Source organism: Scyliorhinus canicula, chromosome 13, assembly GCF_902713615.1.
Source record: "Scyliorhinus canicula chromosome 13, sScyCan1.1, whole genome shotgun sequence".
NCBI lineage: Eukaryota > Metazoa > Chordata > Chondrichthyes > Carcharhiniformes > Scyliorhinidae > Scyliorhinus > Scyliorhinus canicula.
In genome coordinates, this window is record NC_052158.1 from 67,430,508 (window position 1) to 67,455,010 (window position 24,503).

Consider the following 24,503-nt stretch of genomic DNA (forward strand, 5'->3'; position numbering starts at 1 on the left):
TAGCCCATCCAACGTTCTGCTGCTCGTATGATTTGAGGACCAACCACCCATCACCATTGAGCTAATTTCTATTAGCCCCTGGTTCAGAAATGCCTGTTTTATAGGTCCAACCTTGTTTTCAAATCCCTCCGTGGCCTCGCCATTTGCTATTTCTGTGATGTTCTCCAGCCTTACAGCCCTCTGAAATCTCTGCACACTTCCAGTTTTGTTACTTTGCGCATCCCTGATTTTAATTGTTGCGTAGGCAACTTTCTCCTGAAAGCTATCTGCCCTTTCTCCATCTTTATGCCGCTTCTTAAAACCTAACTCATTGACAAAGCTTTTGTTATCTGCCCTAAAATCTCTTTACGTTGGTCAGTGTCAAACTTTGTTTGAAGTTCCTTGGGATATTTTATGACATTAATGGTGCTTTATAAATGAAAATTCTTGTTGCTGTGAAGCTGTGTTGAATTAGCCATTACTCTGCCAATGGACAAACTCTTTGCGTGCTTCCTGAGTGGTCTCATTGGATTAGCCGTTTCTGGGTGAAATGGCAAACATTGACCTTTTGTTCCTTCAAAACAAGAGACAGGCGCCTCAATAGTCAGTGAATCCAACTTCAATGTTTACTGTGACTGTTGTGTGCCAATGTGGGACTTACAGATACTCTCATGGTTCTGACGACAATCAAACGTATCTTTTTCCTCTTTTCAAGTGCTGAGAGACCAGCTCCACCTTTGCAGCATTTACTGTTAGCCTGCCAGCAGTCACGCTTTTTCTATTTCGCCCTCATGGATTGATGAAAGCGGGCACACAGCGGAGAGTGACTCTCGATGCTGTGACGTTTGTACAATTATTTGTTCATAGAACTGTAGAGCATAGAAGGAGGTCATCTCAATGTCAGCTATTTGAAAGAATTATCCAGTTTGATCCTTTCTTTCAGCATGGCCCTCCAAATGTTTTCCTCTCCAACTCTATATCCATAAAACCATAGAATTCCTACAGTGGCGAAGGAGGCCATTCGGCAATGGAGTCTGCACTGACACTCTTGAGACAGCACCCTACCGAGGCCCACTCCACTGCCCTATCCCCATAACCCCAGTTAACCTACACATCTTTGAGCAGTAAGGAACAATTTAGCGTGGTCAATCCACCTAATCTGCACACCTTTGGACTGTGGGAGGAAACTGGAGCACTCGGAGGAAACTCGGACATGGGGAGAACGTGCACACTCCACACAGTCACCCAAGGCCAGGAACCCAGTTTCCTGGCATTGTGAGGCAGCAGTGCTAACCACTATGTCACCATTGCGCCCCTAATTTTTAAAATAGAATCCCTACAGTGCAGAAGGTGGCCATTAAGTCCATCGAGTCTGCACCAAAGCTACCTATCCCCATAACCTCACATAACCTTTGGACACAAGGGAGCAGACACGGGGGAAACATACAAACTCCACACAGACAGTCACCCAAGGCTGAAATTTCACCCAGGTTTCTGGCACTATGAGATAGTAGTGTTAACCACAGTACCACCCTCATCTCATTCCACTCGAATAGTTACTGTTGAATCTGTATCCATTGTCCTGGGGTAGATGGTGGCTGAGTGGTATCTTCGCTGGACTAGTAAACCAGAGACCCAGGTTCAAATCCTGCCATGGCAGAGGGTGAAATTTGACTTAAAATAAAATCTGAAATTGTCATTTTGGTTAGCACAGTTGCTTCACAGCTCCAGGGTCCCACGTTCGATTCCCAGCTTGGGTCACTGTCTGTGTGGAGTCTGCACATTCTCCCCATGTCTGCAGTTTCCTCCTGCAGTCCAAAGACGTGGATTTGCCATGATAAATTGCCCTTCGTGCCCAAAAAGGTTGGGTGAGTTATTCGGTTACAGGGATAGGGTGGAAGCGGGCAGCACGGTGGCCTAGTGGTTAGCACAACCGCCTCACGGCGCTGAGGTCCCAGGTTCGATCCCAGCTCTGGGTCACTGTCCGTGTGGAGTTTGCACGTTCTCCCCGTGTCTGCGTGGGTTTCGCCCCCACAACCCAAAGATGTGCAGAGTAGGTGGATTGGCCACGCAAAATTGCCCCTTAATTGGAAAAAATAATTGGGTACTCAAAATTTATTTTAAAAAAGGGATAGGGTGGAAGCGTGGGCTTAAGTAGAGTGCTCTTTCCAAGAGCCAGGGCAGACTCGATGGGCCGAATTGTTGTATTTTATATTTTCCCCGCGTCTTGACTGTGATAGAGAAATTCAAACAGCATTCATTAGGTAAGCAAAACTGAACTTTATTTCCGAATTTGAACTGACTGCTAGCAGTATATGGCTGATACTTGGAGTCGGAAAGCAGTCAATTACAAACTGCGGAGTCCGTCCCAAGTCTGCGATAGTACAGAAAAGAAGGCGATTCTTATACATTATAGGATCAAGATAACATGAATACAGCTTGGTCAGGAATTTGATTGAAAGTAAAACATAAGTAATAATCGTTACAATGGCGTCACCTTGCGGACTTTAGGGGACTTGAGTTTCATATCATTATCTTGTCTTTGTTTTAAGAACTGGACAAACTTGTTTACATACAGGCAGAGACAGTTTTTTAGCTTATCGTATATATTTAGACTCCTCTGGTCTCACGACGAACGCGTCTTATCTGAGTGTTAGAGTCAGCCAGTTCTTGGTTGACCTCGGCTGTTTGTATCTGTGCCTTAGGTTTAAATTCAATTGTACCAAGAAGACTTGACTAGTTTTCCCATCATGCCATTATTTGCTTCACACAATACCACACTCCCCCCTTTTGTCATATCATGACAACTAGCTAAATAGGTTTATTTGATTCGTTTGAAAATGCATTTACACAAGCAGGAAAGCAATCCTATCCCTAATAGCATTAGTAGAAGTAGAATAAAGGCCTTAAAGATCCAGTCAAATAATCCATGACCCAACCACCCTAGCCAACCCGGCGGGTTATAGTCGTGAAATTCACTGCCAATTTCTTGAATTTGAGCAGCCTGTTTCTTAATATGGTCGGCCAGGTTAGTGATATTTTCAGAGCCATCTGGAATGTAAGTACAGCACTCTTGGCCTATGATAGCACATGTTCCTCCCTGCGAGGCTAACAGATAATCCAAAGCCAGTCAATTTTGTAATGCCACGGTCCGGACAGCCACTAGCTCAGCTGAGACCTCGGCCAATGCCTGTCCAGTGTCCCTGGCTTCTGTTGCCGTTACGTTTGCCAGATGTTCTAATGCTGAGGCCATATAGATCAGTTCGTTCATGCCTTGCCCGTTCCGTTTTAGAAATTGTTCTTTTTGCTCGCGAGGGGGAGTGCTTAAGGGTGGGTTGATGATGCATTTGGGGTACGACATATCCCAAAAAGCAGGATCCTGTCCAGTCAATGGGGAGACACGGACATGCTTTAGTGCCGCATATGAAATAGGTTCCATTGTAGGCTGTAAAATCATCAGCTGATGTCATCCAGGGGATTATATTGGTAGGTTGCACCTACTTTGCCCCATTAACTTTCCTTTCCCTGATTTATTAAAACATATGGAACCTTGAACATTATACGAGTGGACAGTGAGGGAGGGTGGAGTTAAGGCATGATTATAGTTAGGTTGATATGAAGCTGAAAATTTAGTCATGTCATAGCCAGCAGATCTCCATATTTTCATATTCCCCCTATCTCCCCTGATTCCTGTTTGGTTTTGTCGTAAAATCCATTCAATTGTTTCTGTGGTATGAAGGGGGAGAGATTGGAGAGGTATTCCTTCCCTTGAATGGACAGAGATATGGGTGCAAACCCAACACTTGCTAATATTCAATTTTTCGGCGTAAAGATATGACATATGTAAATAGGTATTGGAAGGCAGGTCTCGTTTAGTTCGTTTTTTTTACTACCGGGTGGCCATTGAGGCTAAATAGTCCAGAAAGTCCAAAAATTATACTGAAGATCTTCATCCTGTGTTCTCGTCTGGGTTGGAGACTATCTTCTTGCAATCGGATAGATGTATCCAACTTGAACGTCCTTCAAGTTTGACCGAAGTTGGCGTCGTCAGTAGTACGAGGAAGGGTCCGCTCCAGCGTTGTCTTAGTTTCTTTCTGTCCCAGTTTTTTTACCAACACGAGGTCTCCGGGTTTGACCACTGGATATCGAGGGACGGCTGTCCCTGTCGTTACTGGTAGATGTGCCTGTTTTACCTGTGAGTGGAGAAACTTCAAAGAAAGTGTTAATTGATTCAAATAGTTCTGCATTTGTTCCCCCATCACATTGTCTACTCTCTCTAGGGGTTTTTCTCATGGGCACACCAGGGAGTCCTCATTGGCCGACCATAGACTATCTCTGCAGCTGACAGTCCGGTCCACGAATGGGGAGTCACTCGCATGTGAAACAGTGCCAAGGGTTATACTTTTAGCCAATTTTACCCAGTTTCTTCAGTTAATTTAGATAATTTTTCTTTTAAAGTCCCGTTGGCTCTTTCCAAAATTCCTGCTGCCTGCGGGTGATACGCGCAGTGCAGTTGCTGTTTAATTACAAGGGCTTTGCACAATTCAGTATTGATCCAAGCTACAAAATGTGGTCCATTATCTGAGCTCACCATTTTGGGTACCCCAAAATGAGAAATGACTTCCGTTAACAACAACTTCACTACTGTATGTGCCGTACAATTAGTGGTGGGGAAGGCTTCAATCCATTTACTAAACACATCAATTATTACTAAACAATATTTATAGCACTGTGCTTTTAGCAATTCAATAAAATCAAGCTGTATACAAGCAAAAGGATCATCTGGCAAGGGGGTGGTCCCGGAGGACCTTTAATACCTTTACTCTTATTATGTTTCATGCAAATGACGCATCGGATTTAACAGACAGGCCTATTGATAATCCAGATCTAATTTTTTATGTTGGGTGGGGTGGACAGCGAGAGCCTTCTCCCGCGGATGGAGGTGGCTAGCACGAGGGGACATAGCCTTAAATTGAGGGGTAATAGATATAGGACAGAGGTCAGAGGTGGGTTTTTTACGCAAAGAGTGGTGAGGCCGTGGAATGCCCTACCTGCAACAGTAGTGAACTCGCCAACATTGAGGGCATTTAAAAATTTATTGGATAAGCATATGGATGATAAGGGCATAGTGTAGGTTAGATGGCCTTTAGTTTTTTTTTCTCCATGTCGGTGCAACATCGAGGGCCGAAGGGCCTGTACTGCGCTGTATCGTTCTATGTTCTATGTTCTATGTTCTATCGATCCAGCCGTGTTTGCGCTGCTGTATTCAAATCTGGGTGCCTCCAAGTTTTTAGGAGTAGCTGTACCACTCCCTCCTTGCCAAGATGGGTACAAGAATGCAAATAATCAACAAGTAACGGCAATAAAGAATTCGGAATACAAACTTGACCAACTGGAGTCAGCCAGAGGTCTCGTGTCAAGGAGTGCGAACACCTCATTGACTTCCATAGTGTTCACTCAGAATCAGAGGCGTCCCTCTGCAAATTTTCGAACTTCAGCTATCTCTGGCATGCCCTTCGTCCGCAATGCATTTAATAACTGCCAATTGACGGGGAAGCTGAATAGCATCGAGGAGATTTTTAACCCAAAGGGGCGGCCAAAATCATGGGTCACTTCAAAGGCATATCTAGAATCAATGTAAACATTAGTACTTTTATCTGTGGCCAAAATACATGCTTGAGTAAGGGCGAATAGCTCGGCTTTTTGTGCAGAGACAGGGGTCTGGAAGGCTGCTGCTTCCTGCACGTCGGTGTCGGTTACCACGGCATATTTCGACTGTGGGACGGGAAATGGGGAAATGGAAGAACTGCCATCAACATAAAAAATTAGATCTGGATTATCAATAGGCCTGTCTGTTAAATCCGGGCGAGGTGTGGAAAGGAAGTGATTCCGAAGCAAACAATCGTGTGGTGGTTAAGGTTATCGGGGGGCTGTTCAAGGAACACAGCAGGATTTAAGGTTGAACAATAATGAAACAAGAGGTAGGGGTTTTGCAATAGTGAAACCTCATAGCGGCTCAATCGCGCTTGAGTCAGATGCTGGGTTTGCTGAGACGTTAGGAGAGCCACAATAGAATGTGAAGTATGCACTTGTACTTGCTGGTGACGGGTTAGATTAGAGGCTGCCTGGACTAACAAATGGACAGCAGTAAGAATTTGGGTGAAAAGGTCTGTCATACATAGGTCGTGTGCTGGGGCGATAGCCAGGGCGTTTTTCAGAGTAATAAAAGATTGCTTTGCTGAATCAGGTAGTTCAAACTTAAGAGGAGCATTTTGAGAAGAATACGGAGTTAATTCTTTAGTATATACAGTAACATTCGGAATCCATTGTCTGCAAAAGTTCACTAATCCTAAAAAGGCTCGCATCTGCTTGGGCAATGTAGGAAATGGGGTCTACAGTATAGGAGTAATGCGTTCTTGAGTAAGGGAGCGATCAGTAGCACTAATTAGGACATCCAAAAATTTGACTTGTCGTTGGCCTTTATGAACTTTAGCGGGCGGGATCACATATCCCCATGAATGGAGACTGATGAGCAGGTAAAAAGGTGTCACGTTGGTTAGCGATGAAATCAGGGCTGGCAAGGAGTAAGTCATCAACATACTGAATGATGGTGGAGCCACCAGGAGGTGCTAATGTCGCTAACTGGGAGTGCAATGCCTGTGAGAAAAGGGTTGGAGAATGAATGAAACCGTGTGGAAGTCGAGTCCAAGTGTATTGCGTCCCCTTAAATGTAAAGGCAAACAAATACTGTGATTCAGGGGCGAGGGGTATCGCAAAAAAGGCATGTTGCAAATCAACAAGGGTAAAAATAGTCACTCCCGGTGGGACATTGCTAAGGATTGTCGCTGGATTTGGGACAATAGGATGTAAGGGTTCAACTATCTGATTAATAAGCCGGAGGTCTTGGACTAAACGCTATTCGGATGGTCTTCCTATCTTAGGAACTGGAAGAATCGGGGAGTTACAGGACGATTGGCACGGTATCAGAATTCCCTGTTGAAGGAACGAATGAATCATGACCGAGACTCCTTTTTCAGCCTCGGGCCGCAAAGGGTATTGTGAAATAGAGGGCAAGGGCATATCAGGTTTGACTCTAATAACAACAGGAGGGACATTAGTGAGAACAACTTCGTGTTTGGAGGCTGCCCATAAATCTGTGGGTAGTTCAGGAGTCGTAGATCGGGTTGAATGATGATGGTGCAGTGTGCCAATGTGGACAAATGGGCGTTTAAAATATTCTAAAGTGCCTGCGGGTAGGGTTTGACTATCATTAAGGAAAGGATCAGCTTGTCCTCGTAGTGCAGCTGCCAGAAATCCCAAGGACTTGGCATTGTAGCCTTCGTTGACAGAAAGGGTCACGTGGGGTGACACAAGTCTCGACTGACGCCATAGGCTGTGGGGTAAATCGACAAGAAAGGCAGACCCTTCTTTTGTCTTGGTAAATGCTCTCCAAATCGGGCGAGGTTACTGTATGATTGTAGCAAAGAGTGACATGTGGATTGAGAATATCTAAGGGAGGTGAAAAGTGTGAGGGAGCAAAATCAATCGACCACCACTGTGGAGTAGTGAATAGGGGAAAGTTTCGAAGCTGGGCCTGCGGGATAGGTGATATGGTAATGCGGTTATCAAGGCTTGGGTCACTATATTCTCTCATCTGGACTCTATCGGGTGTTTTAAACAGTGGTACTCAGGGTTAACGTTAGCTGCCAGCATAGAACACAGCAATCAGGCGCAGGCACAGAAGTTATTAAATTCTGCAGCTGGTGACCTCGTATTTGAGACAGTTCTATAAACATTCCATTATCAATGCACTGTATTACCGCTCCGAATTTGCAGTGTCTGTCTGCCTAATATGGTCAGGTGTCGTTAGTTGAGGTACATCCTTCCTGGGAGAAGACTATGACTGGGACATATTTCAGTCAATTTTCAATATTTGCTATTTACCCGGTTTTTTTGGAAAGAGACATTACTGGATGTTTGTTATTTCTTTTTATTTCAAATGAACTGAACCACCGCCGAGTCTATCTGGACAGCCTGAAACGATCTGAAGTTATTTTAGACAAGAATCCATTGTTAAGTTCCTAACCGTAATCTTGTTTTGACTTTGCTCCCCTTTTTTTTCATTTTGGGAGATTTGTCATCCTCAGATATTCTTGAACAAAAACTAAAGGAGTGTTTTAGCAACTTTCTAATCAAGGTGGATAGCCTAACTTGGTTCTTTTCCATATGCGCATTCCGTTTTCAAGACTTGTCAATTCTATACTCAATTTTAATTCTTTATCCTGCCAGCTGGCTAACAAGGAAGCATCCTTCAATTTTGGACAATATTCCCTCCATAGAGCAACTAACTTTTTAGCAGTTGACGCCCTATTATTTTCCTAAATCACTTGTTGAGCTTCTATTACTGTTGATAGGTCTTTTTAGTTGTTCACACAGCGTTTGCAGTACGCTGCCATTTTAAAAAGTTGTATCTAAAGTTTTACCCATTGCACCCTTTGTCTGATGCCAGATGGTCCTTCCGATTACAATTTTAACAATTGATTAAGGAAATTACGTGTGTGATGTTTTATGTCAGGGTCCGCACGCTTTTTGCCCTGTTTATGTGTTATTAAGCAGAGTTATCCGCATCTGCAGGAGATTATAATTTAAATCACGGAGTAATCGCGCTCCGTACAAACTAATTAACAGCTCGAAGGTGACACCGTAAAGATTCTATGCCACCCGCCTTACAAAGTTAACGGGAACCTTTTATCGCGAAGGTTTCAGGTAATAACAAGGACCATGTTGGCATCGATATCTCTTTACCTCTTTCAAATCATCACAGCTTGAAACATAATTTTTAAAGTCAAAGTCTGAAAAATGAAATATAAATTCTTTCCCTCTCTCTCTTATCTATCTCTCTCCCTCTCTACATAACTCTGTCTGTCTTTGGAACTCTTGTTGCTCTTTCTCTTTATCTGCCTACCTCTCTATCTCTGCCTCTCCCGGGCTCGCTCTCTTTCGCTATCTCTAACAGTTCCTGTCTCTGTCGCTGGCTCTCTCTCTCTTCTTCAATCTCTTCCTCTGTCTCTCTTTCTCTCTCTTGGATTCAGCCCTTGTCCTTGCGGACAAATTTTGAACAAAGATTTTTCATTCTCTTTCGAAAACTTTCTGTGTTATTCCATTTAAGTCAATTTGCACTGATTAATTTTAGAGGCAATAGCTGTTCTTTGAGAAGTATTTTTTCTTTGTCAATTCAGAAAAGACCAACTGTCTGCTGAAATGGTTAATGTTTCCTGCAGAATCTAAGGGGTGGAGAACTTGGCGTGATGCCATTTACGTCTTTTCACGCAATCTAAAAAGTTATTCACATTTCAGTTACTCTTATTTGTAAAGTTACTTTCTTTTAAACTGATATAGTGTGAACTGAACAACTTTGGAACATTTTGGGAAGCTTGGGAACATTTGCAAGAGGAAATATGAATGTTTTGCCAATAGTTTAAAAACAATTCGAGTACGCATTTTGTTGTCCTTCATAAGAACCACTTGTTATCATAATAAGGCCAGTACAACATTCCAAGCAGCAGTCAGTTAACATCATCTGATCTACTAAATTTCATGCAAAAGCAATGTTAAACTTTAGTCATTATTGCCAGCATGCTTCTAAATTGGTAACTTATTAACTTCACTTCTATAATTTCCTTATTGTGGGTCTTTTAATCAACACCTTTTAGTCAATTATCATGTCTTCCGTAGAGAAGGGTTGTTCGATATTTACGGCTTGCGTCTGTGACCGAGTGCGTGTCGCTAAGGGGGATACGTTAGCAGGAGTTTCATTGGTAATGGGATCAGAAGTGAGAGTCAGGACTTGGGAAAGTGGAATTGTAAGACCGGGGAGCGCAAAATGAGGGTGGGGTCCAGGGTTCAAATTCTCCTCGGCTCCCGTATCGCTTGAATATGGGAACATCGGCATGCCAGAGCAACTGGGAGGATCCTCCTTTCCTATAATCTTACGAGCTAGCCCTATCTGTCTGGTGAGAGGAGGTTTCTTATTGCCGAATTGCTTTTTATCATTTTGACTGTTTTCCATACCAAAGCTCACATTACAATTTTAAAGTCTTCCAATCTTTCGCTTTACCGTTCACACACTCATTAATATCTCTTTTGCGGGCGTTATCTCTTCAACTCATTGTGATTGTTTGTTGCGTTAAGTGGACTGTTTCTTTCCACTGTAAAATTAAACGATTTGAAACCGGCATTTTTTTTTCCAGATTGCTTTTTTTTCTGCATCAATGTTATTGTCAAAGTTCCAAGATCCCTGTGTTACCTATTGGCCAGATATCGTTACCTAATTTATTGTTTAAAGCAGCGCTGCAGCCAATCTTCGAATATTACATTCTTGAGAAGAGGTTTCTAAACACATGAAAAATAGAGGGGAGTTGCCGCTAGTTTTGTCTAAAGTTTGTCGCATAATGTCAGTAAAATGTGCCCCAGGCAAAAAAAACGCTCAAACAAAATTTCTGGTACCAAATCAAATTGGAGGGTCCCCGACCCCAAAAATTACTGACAGGGTCCCTGACCCGAAAAAATTATTGAGAGGGTCCCTGACCCCAAAACTTATTGACAGGGTGCCTGACCCCAAAACTTAATCAAAGGGTCCCTGACCCAAATTTATTGACAGCCTGTATAAATCTGATGCGAATGAAAAACGAGATCAACAAGGTCCCTGACCTGCGGCTAATTACACAAAAAAAATGTACTCACAGTCAAATTTAGATTCGAGAACCGTCACCTGTTTAGTTACTTCCGACAGGGATGAGGGGTTGCAGCACAGATCCGAGAGAGAGAGAGACCAAGGTCAATCTTACCTTGTGCCGGCGTCTGTCTCTTTACTCCGGTCATGGCTTTGATCACTTTTTCTCAGTCCCTCATGGAAGCTCACTTCAGGATATTGGATTTTTTCTCGCAGCGCCAAATGTTGTATTTTATATTTTCCCCGCGTCTTGACTGTGATAGAGAAATTCAAACAGCATTCATTAGGTAAGCAAAACTGAACTTTATTTCCGAATTTGAACTGACTGCTAGCAGTATATGGCTGATACTTGGAGTCGGAAAGCAGTCAATTACAAACTGCGGAGTCCGTCCCAAGTCTGCGATAGTACAGAAAAGAAGGCGATTCTTATACATTATAGGATCAAGATAACATGAATATAGCTTGGTCAGGAATTTGATTGAAAGTAAAACATAAGTAATAATCGTTACAAAGGCGTCACCTTGCGGACCTTTAGGGGACTTGAGTTTCATATCATTATCTTGTCTTTGTTTTAAGAACTGGACAAACTTGTTTACATACAGGCAGAGACAGTTTTTTAGCTTATCGTATATATTTAGACTCCTCTGGTCTCATGACGAACGCGTCTTATCTGAGTGTTAGAGTCAGCCAGTTCTTGGTTGACCTCGGCTGTTTGTATCTGTGCCTTAGGTTTAAATTCAATTGTACCAAGAAGACTTGACTAGTTTTCCCATCATGCCATTATTTGCTTCACACAATACCACAGAATGGCCTCCGTCTGCACTGATTCTACCAGAATAACCTGCTGGATTAAAAAATGAATTCTCCTCTGAAATGTTTTGCCAATTATCTGTAATCTGTGCAGCAAAATTCTCCATCGACGGGATCCTCCGCTTTGCCAGCAGGTTTCCTGACGGCGTGGGGTGACCACAATGGGAAATTCCATTGGTGGGCTGCTGGAAGGGCGGATCCGCTGCCGGCGAAGGCGTGCCGTGCAGGAAATCTGATTACCAAGTGGTGTCTGATTACCAAGATTCCTGCTAGTGGAAATAATTTCCCACCATCTATTAGGAACATAGGAAACAGGAGACAGTGTGGGCCATTTGGCCAGTCAAGCTGGCTCTGCCATTCATCTAGCTCATGGCTGATCTTCTACCTCAGTGCGATTTTCCTGGGTGGTCCCCATATCCCTTGATCTTTTTAATGTACAGAAATCTATAGACCTTGAACATACTCAGTGACTGAGCTTCCAGAGCCCCAAAGGGTGGATAATTCAAAAGATTCACCACCATCTGAGTGAAAAAACTCCTCCTCATCTCAGTCTTAAGTGGCCTGCCCCTCATTCTGAGATTGTGTTCTCTGATTCCCTCAACCCGTGGAAACATCCTGCTGAGTCCTGTGACAATTTTGTATGTTTTTGATTTGATTTTTTATTGTCACAATTACTGGTATGCAGTGAAAAGTATTGTTTCTTGCATGCTGTACAAACAATGCATGCCGTACATAGGGAAGGAAGGAGATACTGCAGAATATAATGTTACAGTTAGAAAAAGGTGTAGAGAAAATATCAACTTAATACGAGGTAGGTCCATTCAAAAGTCTGATGGCAGCAGGGAAGAAGCTGTTCTTGAGTTGGTAGGTATGTGACCTCAAACTGTGGTATCTTTTTCCTGATGGAAGAAGATGGAAGAGAGTATGTCCGGGGTGCGTGCGGTCCTTAATTATGCTGGCTGACTTTCTGAGGCGGCAGGAATTATAGATATAGTCAATGGATGGGAGGCTGGTTTGCATGTTGGACTGGGCTACATTCACAACTTTTTGTAGTTTCCTGCGGTCTTGGGCGCAGCAGGTTCCATTCCGAGCTGTGATCCAACCAGAAAGAATGCTTTCTATGGTGCATCTGTAGAAGTTGGTGAGAGTCGTAGCTGACATGCCAAATTTCCTTACTCCTCTGAGAAAGTAGTCGTTGGTGGGCTTTCTTTTTTTTAAAATAATTTTTATTGAGATTTTCACAATATCAAAAACAGAAAATATCAACAAGAAAACAGTATTAACAACAAAAAAGAATAAAACACAATAATCCCCAAAACCAACCCCCCCCCCCCCCCCCAGGTTGCTGCTGCTGTCGGCCTATTTTCCTACCGTTCTGCCAGGAAGTCAAGGAAAGGCAGCCACCACCTAAAAAACCCCTGTACTGATCCCCTCAGGGCAAATTTCACCTTCTCCAATTTGATGAACCCCGCCATATCATTGACCCAGGCCTCCACGCTTGGGGGCCTCGCATCCTTCCATTGGAGCAAGATCCTCTGCCTGGATTGACCCTGGATCCTACCACCCTCGACACCGTCCTTGGTACCCCCTTCCAAAATTCCCCCAGCGCTGGGCATGCCCAGAACATATGGGCGTGGTTCACTGGGCTCCCCGAACACCTAGCACACCTGTCTTCGCCCCCGAAAAACCTGCTCATCCTCGTCCCGGTCATGTGAGCCCTATGTAGCACCTTGAACTGTATGAAGCTAAGCCTCGCACAAGAAGAGGAGGAATTCACTCTTTCCAGGGCATCCGCCCACGTCCCCTCCTCTATCTCCTCACCCAGCTCCTCTTCCCATTTACCCTTCAGCTCCTCCACCGAGGCTTCATCTACCTCCTGCATTACGTGGTACACGTGCAAAATCCTCCCTCCTCCAACCCACACCCCCGAGAGCACCCTGTCCTGTACCCCACGTGGGGGCAGCAGAGGGAACCCCTCCACCTGCCACCTGGCAAACGCCCTAACCTGCATGTACCTAAACATGTTCCCCGGGGGGAGCCCAAACTTCCCCTCTAACTCACCCAGGCTCGCAAACCTCCCATCCACAAACAGGTCCCTCAACCTCCTAATGCCTACTCTGTGCCAGCTAAGAAACCCGCCATCAATGCTCCCTGGAACAAACCGGTGGTTCCCCCGTATCGGGGACTCTGCCAAGCCCCCCCACCTCCCCCCTATGCCGTTTCCATTGCCCCCAGATTTTGAGGGTAGCCACCACCATCAGGCTCGTGGTATACCTCATTGGAGGGAGCAGCAACAGCACCATTACCAGCGCCTCCAGGCTCGTGTCCACACAGGACGCTGCCTCCATCCTCTTCCATGCTGCCCCTTCCCTGTCCATTACCCACTTATGCACCATCGCTGCGTTGGCAGCCCAATAATACCCACAGAGGTTGGGCAGCGCCAGCCCCCCCCCCCCCCCCCCCCCCCCATCCCTGCCCCGCTCCAAAAACACCCTTCTCACCCTCGGAGTCCCATGCGCCCATACAAATCCTGTAATACTCCTGTTGACCCTCCTAAAAAAGGCCTTCGGGATAAGGATGGGGAGGCACTGGAACAGGAACAAAAACCTCGGGAGCACCGTCATCTTGACTGACTGCACCCTGCCCGCCAGCGACAGCGGCAACATGTCCCATCTTTTAAACTCCTCCTCCATTTGCTCCACCAGCCTTGTGAGGTTAAGTTTGTGTAGGGCCCCCCAGCTCCTAGCCACCTGGACCTAAAGCTCCTCCCTGATTGGTGGGCTTTCTTAACTATAGTGTCAGCATGGGGAGACCAGGACAGGTTGTTGGTGATCTGGACACCTAAAAACTTTAAGCTCTCGACCCTTTCTACTTCGTCCCCATTGATGTCGACAGGGGCATGTTCTCCTTTACGCTTGCTGAAGTCGATGACAATCTCCTTCATTTCAATTCCTCTCCATTCCTCTAAACTCTACAGACTAATGGCCTAGTTTCATCAATCTCTTCTCACAGGACAACCCTGCCTTTGTATTCTATTAAAATCTCTCTTAATTTTGAACACCTCTGTTAAATCTTCCCTTAACCTCTGCTGTAAGGAGAAAAATCCTAAGTTCTCTTGTTTCTCCATATAAAATAGAAGCTCTCCATTCCAGGTAGAGCATTTGTTTCCTCCTGGGGGACAATCTAGAACGTGTGGTCATAGTTTTAGGATAAGGTGTAGGAGATTGAGAACAGAGATGAGAAATTACGTGAATCTGAGGAATTCACTGCACCAATGCCGGGACATTGAATACATTTAAGGAGGAGATTTTTAATTAGTAATGGGTTGAATGTTGGAGACTATGGAGAATGTTCAAGAAAGTGGATTTGAGGTCGAGAGGAGATCGGTCATGATCGCATTGAATGGTGAAGCGGACTCGAGGGGCTGAATTGCCTAATCCCGCTCCTAATCCTTATGTATCACTCTCGTAAATCTGCTCTGCACCCTGTCAAGGCTTTAATATTGTTTCTAAAGTTTGGTGTCCAGGAATGCGCAAAATATTCCAGCTGCTGAATAACCAGTGACGTATAGAGATTTACCGTAACCTACTTGGCTTTGTACTCTGTGCCTCTTCTTCTAAAGCAGGGGTGGGCAAACTTTTCCGTGCAAGGGCCACATTCAGAAATTCACAATTCACAAAGGGCCGCATAGTATATTAAGTAAAATAATTACTTCACCCGGTTATGATTCTGGGCACCTCATATAGAACATAGAACAGTACAGCACAGAACAGGCCCTTCAGCCCTCGACGTTGTGCCGAGCAATGATCACCCTACTCAAGTCAACGTATCCACCCTATACCAGTAAGTAACCCAACAGCCCCCCCCCCCATTAACCTTGTGGGCCGCAGAAATACCTTTGGCGGGCCGTAGTTTGCCCACCCCTGTTCTAAAGCCATTCAAAGTTCCAGTTCTCATGCGATCACATCCAGTAATAAATAAACCTCCCCTGGACTGGGTTTTAACTGGGGTGAGTGGCATCAGGCTGAGGCTCAGTCTGCCCATTCACCCCATGCCCACAATTTCAGTGAAGCATTTAAATGCCCACCCAACCCTGATAATACACTAACTCCTGTATTTCATGCCTTTGATCAATTTTTCCGAATCTTAAATGCTGTTCAAACTACACAGGAGACTGTTGACCAGCTACTTGGCTTATGCACTCCCATTGCAAGCTGTGTAAATAAGGGAGATAAGAGTTCATGTGATGAGTAACAGGGACCTTACACACTGTACTGAAATGCAGAGTGAAATGTTTACATGAAGGGTCATTTGTTTACATACTCCAAGCTACCAATCTCCCTCGGTTTAAATCTGAAGGAGTGGGGTAGCTTTAACATCACTCCACTGAGGCAGCTATGGAGTGTGCGAGGTGTGAAAATTAGGCTGGCTGTACTTGCCAACTTGATATTTTAAAAAAATCTTTATTGTCACAATAATAATAATAACCACTTATTGTCACAAGTAGGCTTCAATGAAGTTACTGCGAAAAGCCCCGAGTCGCCACATTAGGCGCCTGTTTGGGGAGGCCGGTACAGGAATTGAACCCACGCTGCAGGCATTGTTCTGCATTATAAGCCAGCTGTCTTAGCCCACTGTGCTAAACCAGCCCCTATAAGCCAAGTAGGCTTACATTAACACTGCAATGACGTTACTGTGAAAAGCCCCTAGTCACCACATTCCGGTGCCTGTTCGGGTACAAGGGGGCAAATTCAGAATGTCCAAATTACCTAACAGCACTTGTGGGAGGAAACCGGAGCACCCGGAGGAAACCCACACAGACACGGGTAGAACGTGCTGAATCCGCACGGTGACTCAAGCCGGGAATCGAACCTGGGAGCCTGGCGCTGTGAAGCAACAGTGTTAACCACTGTGCTACCATGCCGCCCAACCGTGTCACTCCAGCCCACTTTTGCAGACTTTACAGCTGGTTATGAAGCCCACTGTCGGTGGGTGGGAGTCTTGTGAAACTCATGCAAATCAGGTGTCACAGATACTTTATTTAGATACTTTATTTTAGAGGTTAGTTTATTTCACTCTCTCGCTCTGAAAGTTACCTAAGAAAAGAAAAAGGGCGGAATTTTCCATTCTGGCGATCAAGTGGGAAAGTTGTGTGATTCCCACTGTGCAGTGGGGCAAGTGAACACTTTTCAGAAAATTAATTATACATCTGCGAAAATCTTTTGAAAAAAAATATTTTATTCAGGCAATTTCAGACAAAACAAACTGAAGCAGAAGTAAAATTATACATTATAACTAATCAACACCCACCACCCCTGCTCCTTACTCATCCCCCCCATCTCCCGTCCTGCCCTCCTCATTTTAACCCCCTTACCCCCCTCCACTTCTACTGACTCCTCAATCCTCTTTAAAGAAGTCAATGAATAGCTTCCACCTCCGATCCCCTCAGGACGAACTTGGCCTTCTCCAGCCTCAGGAATTCTGCCAGGTAACTCACCCACACTCCTGCTTTCAGCGGCTCTGAGTCCCTCTATCCAAGCAAGATCCGTCTCCTGGCTATCAGGGCGGCAAAGGCTAAAACTTCAGTCTCCCTTGCCCACTGGACTCCCGGATCTTACGACACCCCAAATATCATTTACCTCTGAACTCGGGGCCACCTTTACCCCCAACACCTCGGACATTCCGTCTGCAAACCCCTGCCAGAACCCCTTTAGCTTCAGACATGCCCATATCCTCCTTCCACAGCACCTTGTCCTGCAATCCCAAGGGGGTCACCCTCGGGAAAGGACGGCACCTCTCTTCACAAAATCCCAAACCTGCAGGTACTTGAATCCATTGCCCCTGAGCAATCTCTTCCTCCAGGTCCTCTAATTTCAGAAACTACCCCCTACAAACAGGTCACCAGATAGCTCAATCCTTGCCTACCGCCACCCTTGAAACGTCGCGTCCAGGCCCCCCCCCCCCCCCCAGTGCAACCCTGTGATTATCACAGATTCCCACACAGAGGCACCCTCCAGTCCCAAATGCTGCCTCCACTGCCCTAATGCTGCCGCACAGCCCCTCAAGGCCAACATCACCACTGGGATTACGGAGTATTTGGTTGGCGAGAATGGCAGAGGCGCTGTTAACAATGCCCTTGAGCTCGCGTCCCTATTAGAAGCCGCCTCCATCTGACCCCTCCCCCACTACCCAATTCCTAACCATGGCGATATTTGCCGCCCAATAGTAGTTTGTTATATTCAGCAACGCCAATCCCCCATTGCTCCCGCTCCAAAAATGCCCTTTTGATGCACGGGATCTTCCTCGCCCATACGAAACCCAGAGATCAGAGCATTAACCTTTTATGGTTAGCACTGTTGCTTCACAGCGGCTGGTTCGTTTCCTGGCTTGGGTCACTGTCTGTGCGGAATCTGCACGTTCTCCCTGTGTCTGCGTGGGTTTCCTCCGGGTGCTCCGGTTTCCTCCCACAAGTCCCGAAACTGTTATGTGAATTGGCCATTCTGAATTCTCCCTCTGTGTACCTGAACAGGCGCCGGAGTGTGGTGACTAGGGGCTTTTTACATTAACTTCACTGCAGTGTTAATGTAAGCCTACTTGTGACAATAAAGATTATTATTATTATTATTAAAGAATGACTTTGGGACAAAGCTCGAGAGGTTCTTAAATACGACCAGGAATCTTGGCAGCACCGTCATCTAAACTGTCTGCGCCCGTCCCACCAACGACAATGGCAGTACATCCCACCTCTTGAAGTCCCCCTTCATCTGCTCCACCTACCGAATCAAATTTAACTTGTGCATCTGCACCCAACCCCGCATCACCTGAATTCCCAGTTATCAAAAACTTGCCCACACTAACTTAACAACAGCTCCCCTAACCTCCTCTCCTGCCCTCTGGTCTCAATCGGGAACACCTCGCTTTTTCCCATATTCAACTTGTACCTGGCCAAAGTCCTCCAAAATCTCCATAATGCTCCCAATGCCACCCATTGGGTCTGAAATATAGGTCGTCCGCGTACAGCAAAACTCTGTGCTCGATGCCCCCCACTCCCCCGTTCAATCCCTTTCCAATCCCTCTATGCTCTCAGCATTATTGCCAATGGCCCTGTAGCCAAGCCAAAAAGCAATGGGAAGAGCAGACACCCCTGCCTCGTCCTACGATGCAAACCAAAATATCTCGAACTCACTCGGTTCGTCCGCACACTTGCAACCGGCGCCTTGTACAGCAGCCGGACAAACCCCTGCCCGAACCCGAACTGCCCCAGCACCTCCCACAGATATTCCCACTTCACCTGATCAAAAAGTTTTCTCCGCATCCATCGCCACTACCACCTCCACCTCCTGCCCCTCCGGAGGCATCATAACACGATAAGCAGCCTCCTCACATTTGCCGACAACTGTCTCCCTTTCACAAACCCCGTCCCGTTTGGTCCTATCATCGATCACCCCCAGGACGCAGCCCTCAATTCGCGAGGCCAACACCTTTGCTAGCAACTCGGTATCCACATTCAATAGCGATACTGGACGGTACGATCCACACTGCTCTGGATGAAATGAAAATGAAATGAAAATCGCTTATTGTCACAAGTAGGCTTCAATGAATTTACTGTGAAAAGCCCCTAGTTGCCACATTCCGGCGCCTGTCCGGGGAGGCTGGTACGGGAATCAAACCGTGCTGCTGGCCTGCTTGGTCTGCTTTAAAAGCCAGTGATTTAGCCCAGTGAGCTAAACCAGCCCCAGGCTAAATCAGCCCCAGGATCCTTGTCCTTTTTCAGTTTCAGGGAGATGGGTGCCTGCGATGGTGTAGAGGGGAGTTCCCCTTTTCCCTAGCCTCATTGTATGCCCTCACCAGCAGTGGCCCCAGGTCTCCCCCCAAACCTTTTATAAAACTCCACCGGGAACCCATCCGGGTCCGGGACCTTCCTTGACTGCATCATCCCCATCTCATATCTCGCACCAAGGTAGATGATTATGGTGGTTGGAGGTCAATCAGCTCATCTCCATGAGATCACTGCAGAAGTTCCTCAGGGTAGTGTCCTAGGCCCAATCATCTTCAGCTGCTTCATCAGTGACCTCTCTTCCATCATAAGGTTAGAAGTGGGGATGTTTGTGGGTGACTGCACAGTTCAGCACCATTCGTAACTCCTCAGATAATGAAGCAGTCCATGTCCAATGAAGCAACACCTGGACAGTATCCAGGCTTAGACTGACGTGGCAAGTTACATTTGTGCCCCAAAGTGCCAGACAATGACCATCTCCTATAAGAGAGGGTCTAACCACTGCTCCTTGACATTGAATGACATTACCATTGCTGAATCCCATACAACAAACATCCTGGGAGTTACCATTGATTAAAAACTGAGCTGGACTAGCCACATTAATACAGTGGCTACCAGAGCTAGTCAAAGGCTAGAAATACTATGGCGAGTAACTCACCTCCTGACCCCACCAACCTCCTGTCCACCATCTACAGGGCACAAAGGGATAAATAATAACCCACGAACTATCAGTTTGTGAATATTGCCAATAGTTGTTTTTATCCTCTTGTGAGCTTACATCAGGATATGAGGCCATTCAGTCAATTGGGCCTGTTTCACTAATCAATTAGATTGTAGTAGGTATGTATGATAAATCCTTTGATCCACCATGGCTCTATAGCCTTAATATCTTTGTTGAAATGCTTCCTGGTATCAACCTGAAAAGACTACCCTGAAATGTTAAAGTTAATCCCTCATTCTGGGCTATCCCACCAGAGCAAATAGTTTCTCGCTATCTATTCATTGTGGTAACACTGAATCTCACTATGTCGCACTGAATCTCACTGGGAGCACATTTGCTTACACAATGGATTGCTGGGTAACACTGGGTCTAACCGGTTCAGACTGGACCTCACTGTGGCCAGACAGAATCTCACTGGGGTCACATTGGACATCACTGGGGTCACATTGGATTTCATTGTGGTCATAATGAATCACACTAGGGCGATATTGAATCACAATGGAGTTGCTTTCAATCACACTGAGTTACACTGGATTTCACTCGAGACACATTGGATCACATTGGCGTCGCACCGGATCACACGGCGGCTGCACCAGATCTTGCTGGAGTCACATTGGAGCTCACTAGGGTCACATTGAATCTCACAGTGGTCACACTGGGTCTCGCTATGGCAATATTGGATCTTTCTGGGGTCACATTGGATCTCACTGGGGCCACATTGGAACTCACCAGGGTCTCATTGGGGTCACATTGGATATCACTGGGTCATGCTGGATCTCCTTGGGGTCACATTGGAGCTCACTGGGATCATGTTGGAGCTCACTGGGGTGATGCTAGATCTTATTGGGGTCACGTTGGAGCTCACTGGGGTCATACAGGATCTCACTGGGGTGATGCTGGATTTCATTGGGATCACACTGGAGCTCACTGGCGTCACGTTGGAACTCACTGGGGTCACGTTGCGGTCAAACCCCTGCCACAGTGGGGAAAGTGGTGGCGTGATGACGTCGCGCGTTTCGGTGATGTCAGCACGTCCGGCGCGGCGCAAGGGGAGAGGGAAACCCCGGAGCCGGGCGGCGGTGAGTATTGGAGACGGAACGGCGATGGATGTGGGAGGGAGGGAGCGGGATGGGTGGTGCCTGGGCTGCTTTACATAGGGCCCCAGTCACCACGGGGGGGTCAGCAAGCGAGGGATACCCGGCAGCAGAGCGTAGTCCCGGGTGAATGACCGCCGGAGATGGGTGGGATCTGGGTTCGGGAGAGGGGATGTTTGATGATGATGATGGGGGGGAGAGGAGAGGACTGGGTGAAAGTCTCACCCCAGGACACAAATATGGTTAGGTCCTGATATCAACACGGGGGCTGTAGTGGGTAGAGTTCCAGTTGCATGTTCCACATTAATATCTTCAGTGGGCTCTGCATTTCCAGGCCACAATTCGAAGGGTCACCCTCTGTCTGTGTGGTGGGGTTCAGCACGTCCACTTTAGAGACCCTTGATGTTGCTTGGTCTGTCCTTTCAGTTGTGGACTTGTTTCCCTCTATCTTTGTGAGGAGCAATCACCCAGCAGAACAATTCAATGAACATGGGAATAGGAGTAGGCCTTTCAGACCCTGCACTTTGTTAGTGGTACTCTGTTTCGATGATACATGTTCTGACTCTGTTCAATTTGGCTGCCCTTGGCATGGAATTCAGTTATGAAAATTTCAGTGAATCGACTATCCACAGTCCTTTGGACATTCAGAACCTTTTTGTACGAAATTGGGCTCATTTATTACATTCCTTACATGGCCTACCTAGCCCTAGTTTTTAAGGTTGTGTTCCCCTTGTTTTGCCTTATATTTTATATTTTTCGGTGTCACAAGCAGGCTTACATTAACACTGCAATGAAGTTACTGTGAAAAGACCCTAGTTGCCACATTCTGCTGCCTGTTCGTGTTCACTGAGCGAGAACTCAGAATGTCCAATTCACCTAACAGCACGTCTTTTGCGACTTATGGGAGGAAACCAGAGCACCCAGAGGAAACCCATGCAGACACAGGGGAAACGTGCAGACTCCCCACAGACAGTGATCAAAGCTGGGAATCGAACCTGGGTGCTGTGAAGCAACAGTGCTAACTACTGTGCTACTGTGCTGCCCATGAAACAACACATGGGATTGTTATTCATATTTTTAATATTCATTTACAGGAGGTGAGCTTCACTGGCTAGGCCAGCATTTATTGCCTGTCCCTAATTGTCCTTGAGAAGGTTGGTTTGGATGCGGCAGCTCAGATTATCTACATGATACAAGACCAAGTTCCATTAGGCATCCCATGCTATGATGAGATCCAATCATATGATTAATAAGGGGATCAGAGATTATGGCAAATCATGGACTCAACAGTGCAGAAGGAGACCATTCAGCCTATCGAGTCGGCACTGGCCCTTGGAAAGGGCACTCTAATCAAGCCCACACCTCCACCCTATCCCCATAAACCCAGTAACCCCACCTAAACATTTTTGGACAATAAAGGCAATTTAACATGGCCAATCCACCTAACTTGCACATCTTTGGACTGTGGGAGGAAACCGGAGCATCTGGAGAAAACCGATGCAGACACAGCAAGAATGTTCAGACTCTGCACAGATAGTGACCCAAGCTGCAAATCAAACCTGGGACCCTGGACCAGTGAATCAATTGTGCTAACCACTGTGCTACTGTGCCGCCCTAAAGAGAAGGCAGGAGAATGGGGATGAGAAACGTATCAGTCATAATTGAATGGCGGAGCAGACTTAATGGGGGCTAATGGACTAATTCTGCTCCTATGTCTTATTGTCTTATGAATTGGGAGCAGGAATAAGACCATAAGATATAGGAGCAGAATTAGGCCATTCGGCCCATCGAGTCTGCTCCGCCATTCAATCATGGCTGATATCTTTTTCATCCCCTTTCTCCAGCCACCTCCCTATAAAGTACGGCATGGTGGCACAGTGGTTCGATTCCGACCTTGGGTAACTGGTGTTTGCACTTTCTCCCGTGTCTGCATGCGTTTCCTCCAGGTGCTCCAGTTTCCTCCCACAGTCCAAAAGATGTGCAGGTTAGGTTGATTGGCCATGCTAATTTGCTCCTAAGTGTCCAAAGGCTTGGGGGCTTTATGGGGATTGGGCGGAGGGATTAAGCCTGGGTAGAATCATGGAATCCCTACAGTACAGAAGAAGGCCATTTCGCCCATCGAGTCTGAACTGGTCCTTGATCCAGTAGAGCACCCTGCCAAGGCTCAATCCCCCACCCTATCCCAGTAACCCCACCAAACCTTTGGGCAATTTTTAGCATGGTCAATTCACCTAATCTGCATGTCTTTGGACTGTGGGAGGAAACCAGAGCACCAGAGGAAACCCACACTGACAGATGGAAGAACATGCAAACTCCACACAGTCACCTGAGGTCAGAATGGAAGCCGGGACCCTGGCCCTCTTTTGGAAGGTCAGTGCAGACTTGGTGGGCCGAATGGCCACTTTCTGCACTGTAGGGATTCTATGATTCTAAACTCCCTATCCCCTTATGAATCAAGAACCTATCTATCTCTGTCTTTAAGACAATCAGTGATTTGGCCTCCACAGCCTTCTACGGCAATGTGTTTCACAGATTTACCACTCTGGCGGAAGAAATTCATCCTCATTTCAGTTTTAAAGGATCGTCTCTTCAGTCTGAAGCTGTGCCCTTGGGTTCTAGTTTCTCCTACTAGTGGAAATATTATTTTCGTGTCCACTCTATCTAACCCTCTCGGTATTTTGTAAGGTTCAATGATTCCCCCCCCATATCCTTCTAAACTCCATCGAGAACAGACCCAGAGTCTTCAACCGCTCTTCATATGACAAGTCCTTCGTTCTTGGGATCATACTGCGGACAATTCTTGTGAACCTCCTCTGGACCCTCACTAAGGCCAGCACATCTTGCCTTCAAAACTGCTCAAAATATTCCAAATTCCTCTTCACCCTGTTTTAAAGGATCATCCCTTCAGTATTAGGATGTGCCCACTGGTTCTAGTTTCTCCTACAACGTGGAAACATCCTCTCCACGTCCACTCTAGGCCTCTCAGTATTCTGTAAGTTTAAATAAGATTCCTCTCACCCTTCTAAACATAATCAAGTATCCATATTCCAAATGGGGTCTGACCAGAGGCTTATATAGCCTCAGCAGTGCATCCCTGCTCTTGTATTCTAGCCCTCTTGACATGAATGCTAACATTGAATTTGCCTTCCTAAATGCCAACTGAACCTGCATGTTAACCTTAAAAGAATCCTGAACTAGGACTCTAAAAGAATCCTGAACTAGGACTCCTAAGTCCAAAAAGCCCCTTTATGCTTCTGATTTCCAAAGCCTTTTCCCATTTAGAAAATAGTCCATGTCTCTATTCTTCGTACCAGTGCATAACCTCACACTTTCCACATTGTATTACATCTGCCACTTCTTTGCCTACTCTCTTAGCCTGTTCAAGTTCTT

The 24,503-nt window shown here is 46.0% G+C and overlaps 1 protein-coding gene across 3 annotated transcripts in view; it reads left to right on the forward strand.

Annotated features, from left to right (window-relative positions):
• The first annotated feature begins 10,929 nt into the window (after positions 1-10,929).
• Positions 10,930-24,503, forward strand: part of LOC119976076 (cytochrome c oxidase assembly protein COX18, mitochondrial) — a 42,067-nt gene continuing 28,493 nt past the window's right edge. The window contains exon 1 of one of the 3 annotated variants that reach the window (XM_038816224.1): positions 10,930-10,998. In XM_038816224.1, coding sequence (XP_038672152.1) covers positions 10,934-10,998 — 65 coding nt within the window. In that variant the 5' untranslated portion in view covers positions 10,930-10,933. Of the gene's footprint in view, positions 10,999-20,992; positions 21,099-23,415; positions 23,484-24,503 lie in introns of those variants that run through there. The other 2 variants (XM_038816225.1, XM_038816223.1) reach the window with 2 other exon arrangements.